General features: G+C 32.7%; 6 protein-coding genes across 10 annotated transcripts; 3 read left to right on the plus strand and 3 right to left on the minus strand.

The window, feature by feature from the left end:
• The first annotated feature begins 35 nt into the window (after positions 1-35).
• On the plus strand, positions 36-912 carry LOC105828953. Its single transcript, XM_012667555.2, has 2 exons — positions 36-134; positions 377-912. Exons 1-2 carry the CDS (start codon positions 93-95, stop codon positions 815-817), a joined length of 483 nt encoding a protein of 160 aa, XP_012523009.1. The 5' UTR covers positions 36-92; the 3' UTR covers positions 818-912.
• A 222-nt stretch (positions 913-1,134) lies between these two features.
• Positions 1,135-4,091, minus strand: LOC105828985 (beta-1,3-glucan-binding protein). The gene is made up of 9 exons (XM_012667595.3): positions 3,725-4,091; positions 3,474-3,625; positions 2,940-3,167; positions 2,490-2,689; positions 2,280-2,413; positions 2,057-2,223; positions 1,647-1,978; positions 1,420-1,521; positions 1,135-1,299 (listed from the first exon to the last, which is right to left on the minus strand). Exons 2-9 carry the CDS (start codon positions 3,607-3,609, stop codon positions 1,201-1,203), a joined length of 1,398 nt encoding a protein of 465 aa, XP_012523049.1. The 5' UTR covers positions 3,610-3,625; positions 3,725-4,091; the 3' UTR covers positions 1,135-1,200.
• Positions 4,092-4,191: 100 nt separating this feature from the next.
• On the minus strand, positions 4,192-6,413 carry LOC105828911 (3'(2'),5'-bisphosphate nucleotidase 1). 2 transcript variants are annotated; one of them, XM_012667480.2, is made up of 5 exons: positions 6,279-6,413; positions 5,390-5,863; positions 4,963-5,191; positions 4,813-4,897; positions 4,192-4,714 (listed from the first exon to the last, which is right to left on the minus strand). In XM_012667480.2, exons 2-5 carry the CDS (start codon positions 5,745-5,747, stop codon positions 4,457-4,459), a joined length of 930 nt encoding a protein of 309 aa, XP_012522934.1. In that variant the 5' UTR covers positions 5,748-5,863; positions 6,279-6,413; the 3' UTR covers positions 4,192-4,456. The 2 variants fall into 2 exon arrangements, with proteins under 2 accessions (XP_012522934.1, XP_012522952.1); XM_012667498.3 differs by having other exon boundaries at positions 5,390-5,851; positions 6,279-6,404.
• LOC105828895 (dimethyladenosine transferase 2, mitochondrial) lies at positions 6,384-8,226 on the plus strand. Of its 3 annotated transcripts, XM_012667461.2 has the most exons (4): positions 6,384-6,525; positions 6,604-7,438; positions 7,531-7,841; positions 7,963-8,226. In XM_012667461.2, exons 2-4 carry the CDS (start codon positions 6,629-6,631, stop codon positions 8,162-8,164), a joined length of 1,323 nt encoding a protein of 440 aa, XP_012522915.1. In that variant the 5' UTR covers positions 6,384-6,525; positions 6,604-6,628; the 3' UTR covers positions 8,165-8,226. The 3 variants fall into 3 exon arrangements, with proteins under 3 accessions (XP_012522915.1, XP_036146163.1, XP_012522923.1); XM_036290270.1 differs by lacking the exon at positions 6,384-6,525 and having other exon boundaries at positions 6,593-7,438; XM_012667469.3 differs by lacking the exon at positions 6,384-6,525 and having other exon boundaries at positions 6,593-7,438; positions 7,576-7,841.
• A 137-nt stretch (positions 8,227-8,363) lies between these two features.
• Positions 8,364-10,184, plus strand: LOC118644035. Of its 2 annotated transcripts, none has more exons than XM_036290275.1 (4): positions 8,364-8,735; positions 9,109-9,248; positions 9,316-9,762; positions 9,884-10,184. In XM_036290275.1, exons 2-4 carry the CDS (start codon positions 9,132-9,134, stop codon positions 9,920-9,922), a joined length of 603 nt encoding a protein of 200 aa, XP_036146168.1. In that variant the 5' UTR covers positions 8,364-8,735; positions 9,109-9,131; the 3' UTR covers positions 9,923-10,184. The 2 variants fall into 2 exon arrangements, with proteins under 2 accessions (XP_036146168.1, XP_036146169.1); XM_036290276.1 differs by lacking the exon at positions 8,364-8,735 and adding an exon at positions 8,742-8,909.
• On the minus strand, positions 9,920-11,615 carry LOC118646728 (transmembrane protein 179-like). The gene is made up of 2 exons (XM_036290274.1): positions 11,311-11,615; positions 9,920-11,222 (listed from the first exon to the last, which is right to left on the minus strand). Exons 1-2 carry the CDS (start codon positions 11,418-11,420, stop codon positions 10,667-10,669), a joined length of 666 nt encoding a protein of 221 aa, XP_036146167.1. The 5' UTR covers positions 11,421-11,615; the 3' UTR covers positions 9,920-10,666.
• Positions 11,616-12,172: the final 557 nt, after the last annotated feature.

Here is a 12,172-nt window from a genome sequence, read left to right on the forward strand (position 1 = left end):
GGCATAAAAGCTAGAGGGAATTCGAATAAAGCCAGTCGTTGATTGTTTTCCAGCAGGTTTTGCTTTCGCAATGAACGCAACTTTGATAAATCATGTATGTTGATAAAGTACTTTTAACAATTGTCCTTTGCGCGGTAAGTGGTTTATATTAAGCAGATAGAAAAAGACAAGTTTATTTGCTTCTCTAATTCAATTTGAGAAATTTTAATTTTAATTTTATTATGTAATTATATTTTTGTGTGCGTGTGTGTACTTGTTATTAAATGTCCTGTAATCAATTATTAGTGATCAGTTTAATTGCGTATTGAATTAGTAAAATAGATTTGATTAAATTTCTTGTTAATAAAACTAAAAATATAATTTTCATTCTAAATAGACAAGCGCATGGTGCAGCGACCGAACGTTGACGCGAAATGCCAGGACATTTGATACATCATTATTCTTCACGTGGCCACAAACATTATTCAGCAATCGGCCCGATATTTCAATTATCCCAAAATTCTGGCCCAATCGATTGCAGATCCAGGAATGGACCAAAAACGGTATCATAAGTCTATTACGTCTTGTGTCCTTCATAAATATGGAACATGAGCCTATGCATATCGAATTCAAACCAGAAGATGGACCACGCGCTGCAAAAACCTATCAACAACGCTTCGGATATCGCGGAGAGTATCTTATTCAACACTTAGGGAACGGTCTTGGTCCTAACATTCGATTGAATAGGCAACCTGTATTTAGTACGTTCTCGATGTCACCTCCAATTCCTTTTAAACGTAGTAATAATTTAAAGTGCAATAGCGTAAGCGATATTTGATGCAATCGGTAGAATTATAAACTATTATAGCTAAGTTAGTAATAGGATAGAGAGTTAGAAATCTAAAATAAAAATAATCATCAAGTACAAATCAATCACAATTATTACTTATCTTGTATCCCACCAAACACCAAGTTACATGTAACGTACCTGTTAGTTGTAATTTCCCACTCAACAATGTAATTGTAATATAACACGTGTGTTATATTACAATTATATTATTGAGTGGGAAATTACAACTAACAAGCACGTTACATGTAACTTTGTGTTTGCTAAGATATAATATATATGAGTTAAGTTTTATGTATAAAAACGTGTTATTTTATAAAGACGGATTAGTATTTGAGATTATACGTAGTCGTATTTCGTGAAAACGAAAGTATTTACAACGCCCACACTTTCACATAATCCACTTGAAGCACTGTTTTGGTATCCCATGTGGGATACCATTGATCTTTCGCGCGATAGAATTTGTATAACGCCTGTAAAAAAAATCATGTTAATTGCATTTATTTGTCAAAATCACTAGGATATTTAGTATAGCTTTTTTAAACATTCTTTTAAAAAATGAGAAATTTAAACTTAAGTATCTAATAACGTACCTTTGCTTCGACATTTCGCCAAGGTTTGACATATCCGCTGCTTGTAACGAGATCCTGAAATTCGTGAATGCCTCCGACAGCTACGCCCAAAGTCAAGTATGACTGCATAATAAATAACATCATTAAAATCTCTCTCAGATTTATTATTCAAAAAAATTCAGTAAAACTAAGTAAACAATATAAGTCCCCATATTTAAGCAAAGAAAAATATAATACAATTTCAATACCGGCTTGCCAAACGATCCGTCTACAGTTTGCTCGCCGTACTGCACTCCATCGACCTTTACTACAATGAGGCCACTCTTCCATTCGATCTCGAAGATATGAAAATCGTCTGACCAGGGTTTGCTCGACTGTCTCTTGAGCAGGTTCATGCGATTAACACTATGCGCATTACTTTCATTTAAGGACGAGATCAGTCCGCCCGCGGTCAATATACGACCACTGACAATCTCACCCTCGGGAGTCCTCAGCTCTTCGTTGCCAACCGAGGATGCAATCCTAATCTCGCGATGTAGTCCCAATTGCCAAGTATTCTCGACGCTTTCCAATGTTATCACTACATACACACATTTACAATGATAAATCCAAGTAAACAAAATTAAGAATAACAATAATAAAGTTATAATAAACTTACAAGGATATATCCAATCGCCATGTGGCAATTTGGCTCTTATTTCGACACGTCCAAAGAGAAACTCAAATTTTCCTTTTGTATTAATACGTCCGGAGATCAGAGGGGGCAAGATAAATGAACCAGCAGCCTGACGAGAGCATTCCTCTGTATTAATTTCGCCTGTGCAACTGAAAAAAGAATATATTAATTTTTAATCTTCTTTTTAAAATTTTAATTCGCATACTCTTCAAGAATTAATCTTCCACGCGATACAAAATCTCTGCCATATTTAGTTTCAAGTAAAATTGGTTTAATGCGTAGCTTTCCATCACTTGTATCCATTACATCGTTAGTCATATAGACGACAAATTCAGAATCCTGGCAATAAAAATAATATAATAATTTAATAAAAATCAATTTTTTAAAAATAATCTTTTATCGCTGATACACGTACTGGCAAACCGGCAAAACGTTTTATTTCATTCCATTTTGCGCTATTGAAATTATCGAAATTCTCTTCAAAAATGAGTTGATGTGGACAGGCTTGTCGTCGTCCGTCGTTTTCAAAGATCCATGTGGTCGATGTTGTTGTGCAGTTTTGTGAACTTTGAGCCGTGTCACCGATGTACAGGGTACCGTCGTAATTGTAAAAATCTGAAAATAAAATAAGTTGTAAGAATTATAACAAATTTAAGAAAATCACGAATAATTCCATTATATATTCCATTTAATAAATAAATTCTTTCAAGATTTAATAAATTATTTCAAGATAAATCAAATCAAATAGTAAATAAACAGCAACAAGATTGCATCATTTATCTGTTATCGCTATTCAACTTCAGCGATAATAGAAAAAACATTACAAAACAAGATTAATTTTGATAAATATTTATCCACAACTTACCAATAACTCGATACGATTGATCAACTAAATTATAACCCAGACCTTGATAAACAACATGAATCCAGTAATAAATAATATCATCTCTCTTTAATTGAGTGTGGCGGTCTTGGTAAGTCCATTGTCCATTGCGAACTTTGAGAATGTCTTTTGCGATATGTCCCGCTTCTAGGCCATCAAAATCTTCATTGAATTTTACATGAAAGGCTACCAATGTAATTCCATGTTCATCTATAAGAATAATTTATTATTTATCTATAAGAATAAAATGTATGTTGCATCGATTACACACAATCTTATAATTTTGATTATAATATGATTTAATTGCTAGACACATGATACGCAGTAGTCTCAAAGTAGTCGTAATTTAAATTATAGATTTTTTCAATTTAAAATAAATTTACAAAGATATCTATGTATACACTTGTAAGTTTTATAATTTCATTATTGTTATAAAACTATAGGGTAATTATTTTTTTAAAGTAAGTCAAATATACTACGTAAATATATTTGGTAATTAAAATTTTGTTACCTTACCAGGTACAGATATGCGTAATCCCGTGGGATGAAGAGGTTGCACTGTAGCTGCTGGAGGAGAATAAGCATAATTCTCATAAATGTTTACGAGAAATATTGTCAAGAGAAACAATTTTGCAAATAGAAAATGTTTCATCGTTTCTGCCGAATTTCTGTAATAAATTCAATAAATTGATTCTTAACTGATTTCTTAATAAGTTTTCTTATCTTCTTATTTTCTCTGCGTCAACTCTTTGAATCTGATCTCTCACCTTTTTTCGTTCTTTTATTTTTCTCGCTCTTTCACGATTTCTGAAGGACAACCAGTTTGTTTGGTGGTGGGACAAGTAAAAATCAAGTCAGGATCTGTCGATTTACTAAGCTAGATGGTGCGTGATGCGTGGTGATGCGCAAACACACACTGACTTACTGAGGCTTTTTGCAGAGCCTTTTATTCTCCCTTCTACTTGAATAACTTGACGGAAAAACCGGAATGGTTGCTGGTCAGTATATCAACGTATTTATTGCCTAATATGCCATTTAATCTATGAATGACGATGCTCCTCTGAAAAACTATTAATAATACTAATGGACGTTTCTTCCATTATATAAAAAAAAAAGATGCTCATAATGCTCTGATATTTTTTTTACTAATTCAGTATAATATTAATTTTATAATTAACTTATTTTTAATAATTTTGTAAAAAGATTAACAAGGTAGAAACAAACTAATTAAATATTTTCATTAAAAATGTTTGTGCATAATTTTATTATTTCAAGATTGTTTTGAGAATAGCCATCTTTGCAATTTTTCTTACAAATTAGGTGTTCATTGAAACAAAGTCAAAAAATATAAAATTGTATGGAATGTGTATATTGTGCAGGATAAATATTCAACATTTTTAAATAGAATTAAGATACATGGTCATTATAGTTAAATAATGCTAAGATATTTAATTTGTTTTTATTTAAATAATTTATTGGACCAAAAATGTGCAGGTCCTTTATTGTAGCTTTTGTTTTACTTCGTCGGGTATACGACTTAAATACCACTGATGCGATTGGCCAGGTGCAGTGGCTAGGATGCCTCTCATATTCACATGTGTCGTTTCTCGATTATAAGAATAACGTTCGCCATGAAGATCGGTTAAAATACCACCGATTGCATAAAGAATAGCTTCGGGTGCACAAGTGTCCCATCTTTTGCATCCACGACTGGCAAATACGTATGCATGAGCTTTTCCTTCTAACAGAAGAATTACCTGCAAACCAGACACACAATATCTCAATTGGGTTAATTAAGAATATATTAATAATTTCAAAATCGTGCGCAATAAAAATTAAAAATAATCGCAATTACCTTGTGCCCAGCACCGCCAACGCGTGTCACTTCGTCGGGATTCAGTGATTTTATAGCGCTTTGAACAATGTTGTCGGAATGTGAACTGGAAACAGACATACGATATATATTCAACATAATAAAATATCAAAGTATAAGTATTAAAATTACCGAGTGGTCGTGATTATTCTTCTTTCCTTTGGAGGCAATTTTGGTGTAAATCCACCAAATCCTGCACCATCAATACCCCACAATGTACGGCCGTTTTCAATGTATGTGCTGTTTTCATCGTTTTTATAATAAGGTTGATGTATCACGCCTCCGATTGCCGTTTTGCCGACTGCGACTCCGACTAATACTGTCACATGCTCCACTAGTCCTTGTGTGTACTCTGCTGTACCTGCAACGCAAATTCTTTTATAAATAAAATTGACTTTTGTTTTATTTATAGTACATATAAAGTGTAATAGTGTATATGTATATGTATATATATATATATATATATATATATATATATGTATATAAAGCAAGTTAAAAATTCAAATGTGTTATTCATCATGCAGGATTTTTCTTTATATACATATTAAAATATTAGTACCATCGAGAGGATCTACCCAGACACACACGTCCTTAGGATTAATGTCCTCCAAATGGGCTGGTAGGTTTAATTGCAATACTTCTTGATCCGCTTCTGTAATGATCCATTCTGATGGCACTTCGCAGCTAGATGGCTCTTCCTCGCCAATAATTGTGATGTTTGGAAATTGTCGACTGAGCGAAGTTATGATACAACGTTGGGCGCAACGATCCGCCTCCGTTTGCAGATCATTTTTTCCTTTTTCCACAATATTTAATCCACCTTTGCTTAAAACATCTCGGATTATTTTGCCAGCTTGAATTGTTGCAGATACAGAGGATGCCACTATGCGTGTCAGTAAAGCAGCACTTTGAGCCATTTTAGAAATCTTTGTAGAGATGATAATGCCAATGTTATAATATCACGGATAAAGCTATCTTTGTTGCTGAGAAAGATAATGTCTAATATCTATACTTTTCATATCTGTAAAAAAAGCTAATTACAAAAATATTAATTATTTAATACCCACATAACACAAAAATTGCAATTATATTGTAGCAATATTGCTGCAAGATTACAATGTTGTTGCAACATTGTTGTAATGTAACTGCAATTTTTGTGTTATGTGGATAATAATCTAATAATCTAATAATTAAAACAATTTTAATTTTACAGTTGGCATGACTTGCATCTAGATGATTTGATATAATTATCATTATATAAACCATCATAAATTATAAACTAAAATATTTCATACTTTAGAAAAAGAACATATAACTAAGATTAATATTAGTTAGGAGAGAAAGAGGAAATTCTAGAATATACAAGAGAAAAACAATGTGTGAAATGCTTGAGATTTATAGTTTATGTAATGATTATTTTTGTACGAATTAATATATTTGTTACTTACAATTATCTCAGATACAATGATAATGTATAAAACCCTGCGTAACCCATAACGTAATGCGTTAAAAGTGAGATTAGGTTAGATTAGGTTAAGTTGCTTGTGAACTGTGTGAACGGCAACATGTGATACACGTATAGAGGTTTTCGGTACTTAGTAATTGATTAAAAAAGAATAAACAAAACATTGGAAGAAATGTATCAATCTACCAAATAGTTTGGAAGGAAAGGAAATTGAAATAATAATAGGAAGTGTAAGATATATATATATCTTTATGATCGTTTTTTTTTATTTGAACACTGTTCTAAGATTACTCTCTACTTTTGTATAGATCAAATATAAAATATCAAATATAAATGTTACACAAAAGTTTTTTACCCGTAATAACTTCCTGGTTGTTAAGAAGAAATAGGTACATTTTAAATACATATTACGCGACATTTACTAACGACAGCTTACATAAGAAAGAAACTATTAATTCTATGGAAATGAAGGAATCGATTGAAGAAACAGGATTGAAAGTGAAGAAGAAGAAAAGCAAAGTATTACAATATATTAAACAGTCTATATTATATGATAAAGAAACATCGGACATTTTTAATTATATACAGAAAGTTAATCCAGATATAATCGATATTATTCAATCAATGAAATGGAAATATAAAAAAGAAAATACAAATATATTATATCTGATTGACAAAGATACCGCTGTGAAATTTGTCTCTTTAATAAAAAATGATCTCAGGACGAATATGTGTTACGTTGCCGAATTAAATCCTGGTTTTGGTATATTAACGAGAGAACTTTTGAGAGTTGGTGTACCATTAATTCACCTTTATGAAAAAAATGCAAAATTATATAATGTACTGGAAATGATCTGTTTAAAATATCCTGGAAAAGTGAATCTAATCCCTAGAAATTCTGATCTTATTGGTATAACAAGGTCGTTTTATGAAGATAAAGTTATTGATGATGAAAAATATCAAGATATGTTCAAAGCAAAAAAGAATAAAAACTGGAAAGATGAAACTTATATGCAAGTAATAGGTGCAAGCGATAGTAGAAATTTATTTACATTTATTATACACAGTTTAGTCCATCGCAATGGTTTTATGTTCTATGGAAGACCTGTCTTTTACATCGCAATACTTCCATCCTTGTGGCACGTTAGTATATTGGTCTTAGTCTTTTCCTTTTTCAAGTATATTTAAAAATATATTTACTAAATTATATTAATATTTGATTTTAATTGTTTTAGAGATATAATACCATTGCTAATAAAAAATTGTACTCTTATACAAAGGTGATGTTCCATTTAATGTTTAATTACGAACTTCTGGGAACATTGAACAGAAAGGCTTTTATACCTTGGCATGCAAAGAAACGTCAACCTATGCTTAACCAACTTCGTCTATCGGCAAAACAAGATTATGAGCAAATGTATGTGATAAAACTCGAACCTAAAGCTGACCTTTACTTACAATTATCACAAGAAGATTGGATAACATTTTCGTATTTTGTGAGACATCATATGCTGAAACGTACTTCCAGAGTAATACCTGCATTAGAGTGAGTATGATGAGAAAAAACTGTACGGTTTCAAATATTTTTCTGTTGTAGAGAATCTTAAACATATCTTTTTATTTATTTTACATACAATTACATGTTGTTCTATTTCCTTTGTCTCTAGAAAATGGATACCAGACTGTGGAATTAGATTGATAGCCAAAGATTACACGATATATACACAATTTGCAGATTTAACGCCAACACAAATTTTGGAACTCTTTAAAGAATTTAAATCTTGGCCAGAATATAAACAGAGTCATTTCATACATTCTATGAATAATTCTTTAGGTGCACATAATGAAATTGACTTTTTAAATGAATAATTCTGTAATATAGTCTTTGTAAATATAATTGTATAAAATAAATAAAGACAAACTAAACCTTACTTTTTAACATTTAAATATCTCAAAACCTTAATATGTTTTTGCATTGCTTTTTTTTACCATTTTATTGGTAAGCGATTAAATTATTTCGAATTATAGTTTTAAACCATGTTTTCCCAGATTTGCGATTGATTCTGCCTCTTCTCAACTCGATTTATACACACACACACACACACACACACACACACACACATATATATATATATATACATACATAAAGCATTTTTCTCGTAGATCATATGTTTGTATACGTACATACTTAGTAATGTATTAGTGAAGATTATCGCCCCGCTCAGTTTACTCTTTCATTTCCTTTTGTTTGACACTGGTTAGCCTTGAATCATCATAGTCGCCGTTACACTGGCAGTGTAATTGCGTGTATGCGTTCAAGAGAATCTTAGAACATCTTTCTCAGGTTCACAAGCAAGGTTCTTGCTTATTATTAACACGTGTGTGATATTTCTATTCTTTTTTTTTCTTTTACTACGAGTGGACGTGTTGCTGGGAAATTGTAAGGAAACATTCATTTTGATCACTATCGATTAGAACCAGAATGCAACTGTTAGCATATAATCATGTCTAATAATTATTCAGATAATTTATATTCAAATTATAATGGGCGTTTTCATCAAAGCGCGCACACATCTCGCTGATTTTTCTCTTTTTTAGTTAGTCATAGAAAAAGGTCAGAAGTGAATGGAAATGTTTAATTTTTAACTTGTTTTGTTACAGTTTATCTATTACACTTTATTAATCATATAAAGATTTGTTCTTTGCGTTCTGGCTTTAATTGACCTTCGTATTCATATCGAAGTTGCACGTTAAAAAGCTTGTTCCATTTTTCTCTACCTTACATTTATAAACATATACAATTTTTACGGCAGATCGATTTTGTCCAAAGGGGAAGATGAAATATTTGTACGTCAGTTTTATATTTTTTGCATATTACTACGTGATATGGGGTCAGGACGTAACATTTCCAACTGATGAGGAGACGGCTCACGTCAGCGGTGGCAACTCCACGGTAGTACAAATATTAATACAAGATTATAAAGAACTATTTTTCCTTACATGTATAATGATGATTGCAGGTAATAACGGAGCGTATACCCGTATACATACCGGGTAGATGCCCGAAAGATATGCTTTCCTATCCGAGCGACAGTGCGAAGGACGCGTGGGTGTGCGATTGTAGACCTCGATTCTTGTACTTCCCGATGAACGATTCCTGCTATGAAGCCTACAGACAAGGTCCTTGTCCACCCAAGAATTATGTCGTTCTTCCTGAGGACGAGGCCGTTCCTCGTTGCGTGGAAAATCCTTGCTTGGAAGATGGCATAGTACCGTTCAATGATGGGTGCCATCCTCTTAGAACAAAAGGTGGTCCGTGTGCGCCTGAGGGCGTAATAGGAGTGAACGAAACTACCTTTCAATTGCAATGTGTAGAAGCAAATATTGCACCTTTCTTCATAATTGATGGTCCCACGAGGACGTGTCCACCAGGCAGTCGTAGGAGTACACTTGGAATATGCAAAAAAGTATGAATACATAGATATCTTGATCCACGCGCTCTCTACTTTGATGCCTCATATATTACATTTTTTTATGATTCAAAATATGAGACACATTGCAATGTGATACATATACGCAATTTTTCAGGTTAGATTTAGTAAAATACATCAGGCTGCATCAGGATAACTTTAATATATGTATTTTATATAATAATTGAAATACAAAATTATATGCGCGCTTTACAATAGACATACTTGAAGGACATTAAATAACAAAATGTAGGCATCATATGATAAGTATCTCTTACATCTTGTATTATTAATCTTAATATCTTGGTGGGTGGCATATTATAAATTATATGCATACATATGTATGTATATGTACAAGTATGATATATCATATCTAATACAATAGAATATCAGAAAAATAAAATAGAAGTGATTGTTAACTTTCATTAGGTTATTATATTCCTATTATACACACACACACACACACACACACACACACACACACACACACACACACACACACACACACACACACACACACACACACACACATATATCCATTATACTTGGAAATATATTTAAATGTTAACATGATCTTTATACAAGTCTTACATGCTCTTAAACCTAGAAAAAAATAAACAATGATACATACCAAGGTTTTCGAAACTTTTCTTAAATTTTACACAAATCTTTCAATAAAAACTGCTATTCTTTTTTGAAACTGATTAACTCTGACCAGAATAGTACACATTGTATCAATATATCTGTGCGCTTCAATGTTAACAAAGAATCTTATATGTAACTTTATTATTTACACAATTGTATGTTCTTTGAGATTTATATCTCCCATTTATCTTTATAAATTAACAAATATATTATTATCACGGTCACTCTGAGAAATAAAATATTAAGCTATCAACTTTTAGCTTGGTTCCTGTGACTGATTACTCGTGGTAGCTTCTATTAGTCTTTGCCTTTCTCTATACATGGAAACTTTCATATTCTCTAACTGATGGTATCTTAGCAGTTTTAAAACAGCAAAAACTGCTAAACCGACCCAAACAGACAGGCTGCTCCAAATGCCAAATTGAGCAGCGCCAAGTTCAATATAAAAACCTGACGTATCGATATCATCAGCCTTGTCGATATCATTTCCAGCTGCTAATTCGCACGACGGAAATCTCTTAGTCATACATTGACACCACGTCATGAAACCTAAGGTTACAATAATCGCGGCAATTAAAGTAACAGTGGTGAGAATGATGGAAGTTACAACATCCACAAATGCAGAGAGAAATGAACTGTCCTCGCCACGATACATAAATAAGGACAATCGGTAAATTTGTATTGTTGATGTCACAAGAAGTATCAGACCAATGAATATTGTGTAATTGCAATATGCCCGTGACGCCCAGCTCACCACGAATTGGCCGTCAGACTCTTGCCAAACTCCAGTTGAAAACAAAAGACAGTGTCCCCTAAAAAAAAAAAGAAACCGTAAGATTCTTTGATCTTGAAGAACAACAAAGAAATTTATAATTCTGATGATATCAAATACTATTTTACCTAAACTCATCCTGATGAAGGCTCATTGGCACAATGATGCAGAGCGATAAAATAAAGGCCACAACGTAACCCGCTATTTGGCTCAGCAGCAAAATATTCGATAATGCCATATTCCAAAGACTGTATGTACGTAATAATTGAACGAGAATATTTTACGGTTCAATGTACCAATGAAATCATACGCGATTATGATGAAAGTTAAAATCCATAAATCCTTGGTTTTCCTTAGTTTTCCTCATTGATAAATTTCTTGTATCGGCGACGGCGTTAAAAGTGTATTCGCACTTGTCAAAATAATCCATAACGTGCTCGTAGAATCTCTACTGCTGTCACGGTATAACCTAAATCATATGATGGGAAGATGGAGTGATTTTAGCACAAAATTTTCCGAGTCGCCGATTTATCAACAATGTAAAAATGATCGAATGCAGATATTGGCCTGTTTTTTTAGCTGTATAATATACTGGTGCACTGGTGCAAATTAAGTTAATTAGAATGAGAAAAGATATATTTGTCTCACTTTAACTTGTTGCACCAGTGCAGTAGTGCAGCTAAAAGGTACAGCTTAAAATTACAGTTTCAAAAAAGTACACCGCACGTACACCGCCGGCGGAGAGGTGCATCTCGCTGATGGTCATAGTAGTAGACTGACTTATCAACCTCTACATATATTTCAGAGGCTCAATTCTGTACCGCCTACCGATAAGTATCGGTGTCGTTGCGCAGATATTTTATATGGCAAAAAACCTGCGCAACGACACCGATAGTTATCGGGGTATGCGGTACCATGCGGTACGATGCGGTACAGAATTGGGGCCCTGGTGTCCCTACTAGATTTTTACTTTTATTATAGGGACATGAT

Source organism: Monomorium pharaonis, chromosome 7, assembly GCF_013373865.1.
Source record: "Monomorium pharaonis isolate MP-MQ-018 chromosome 7, ASM1337386v2, whole genome shotgun sequence".
NCBI lineage: Eukaryota > Metazoa > Arthropoda > Insecta > Hymenoptera > Formicidae > Monomorium > Monomorium pharaonis.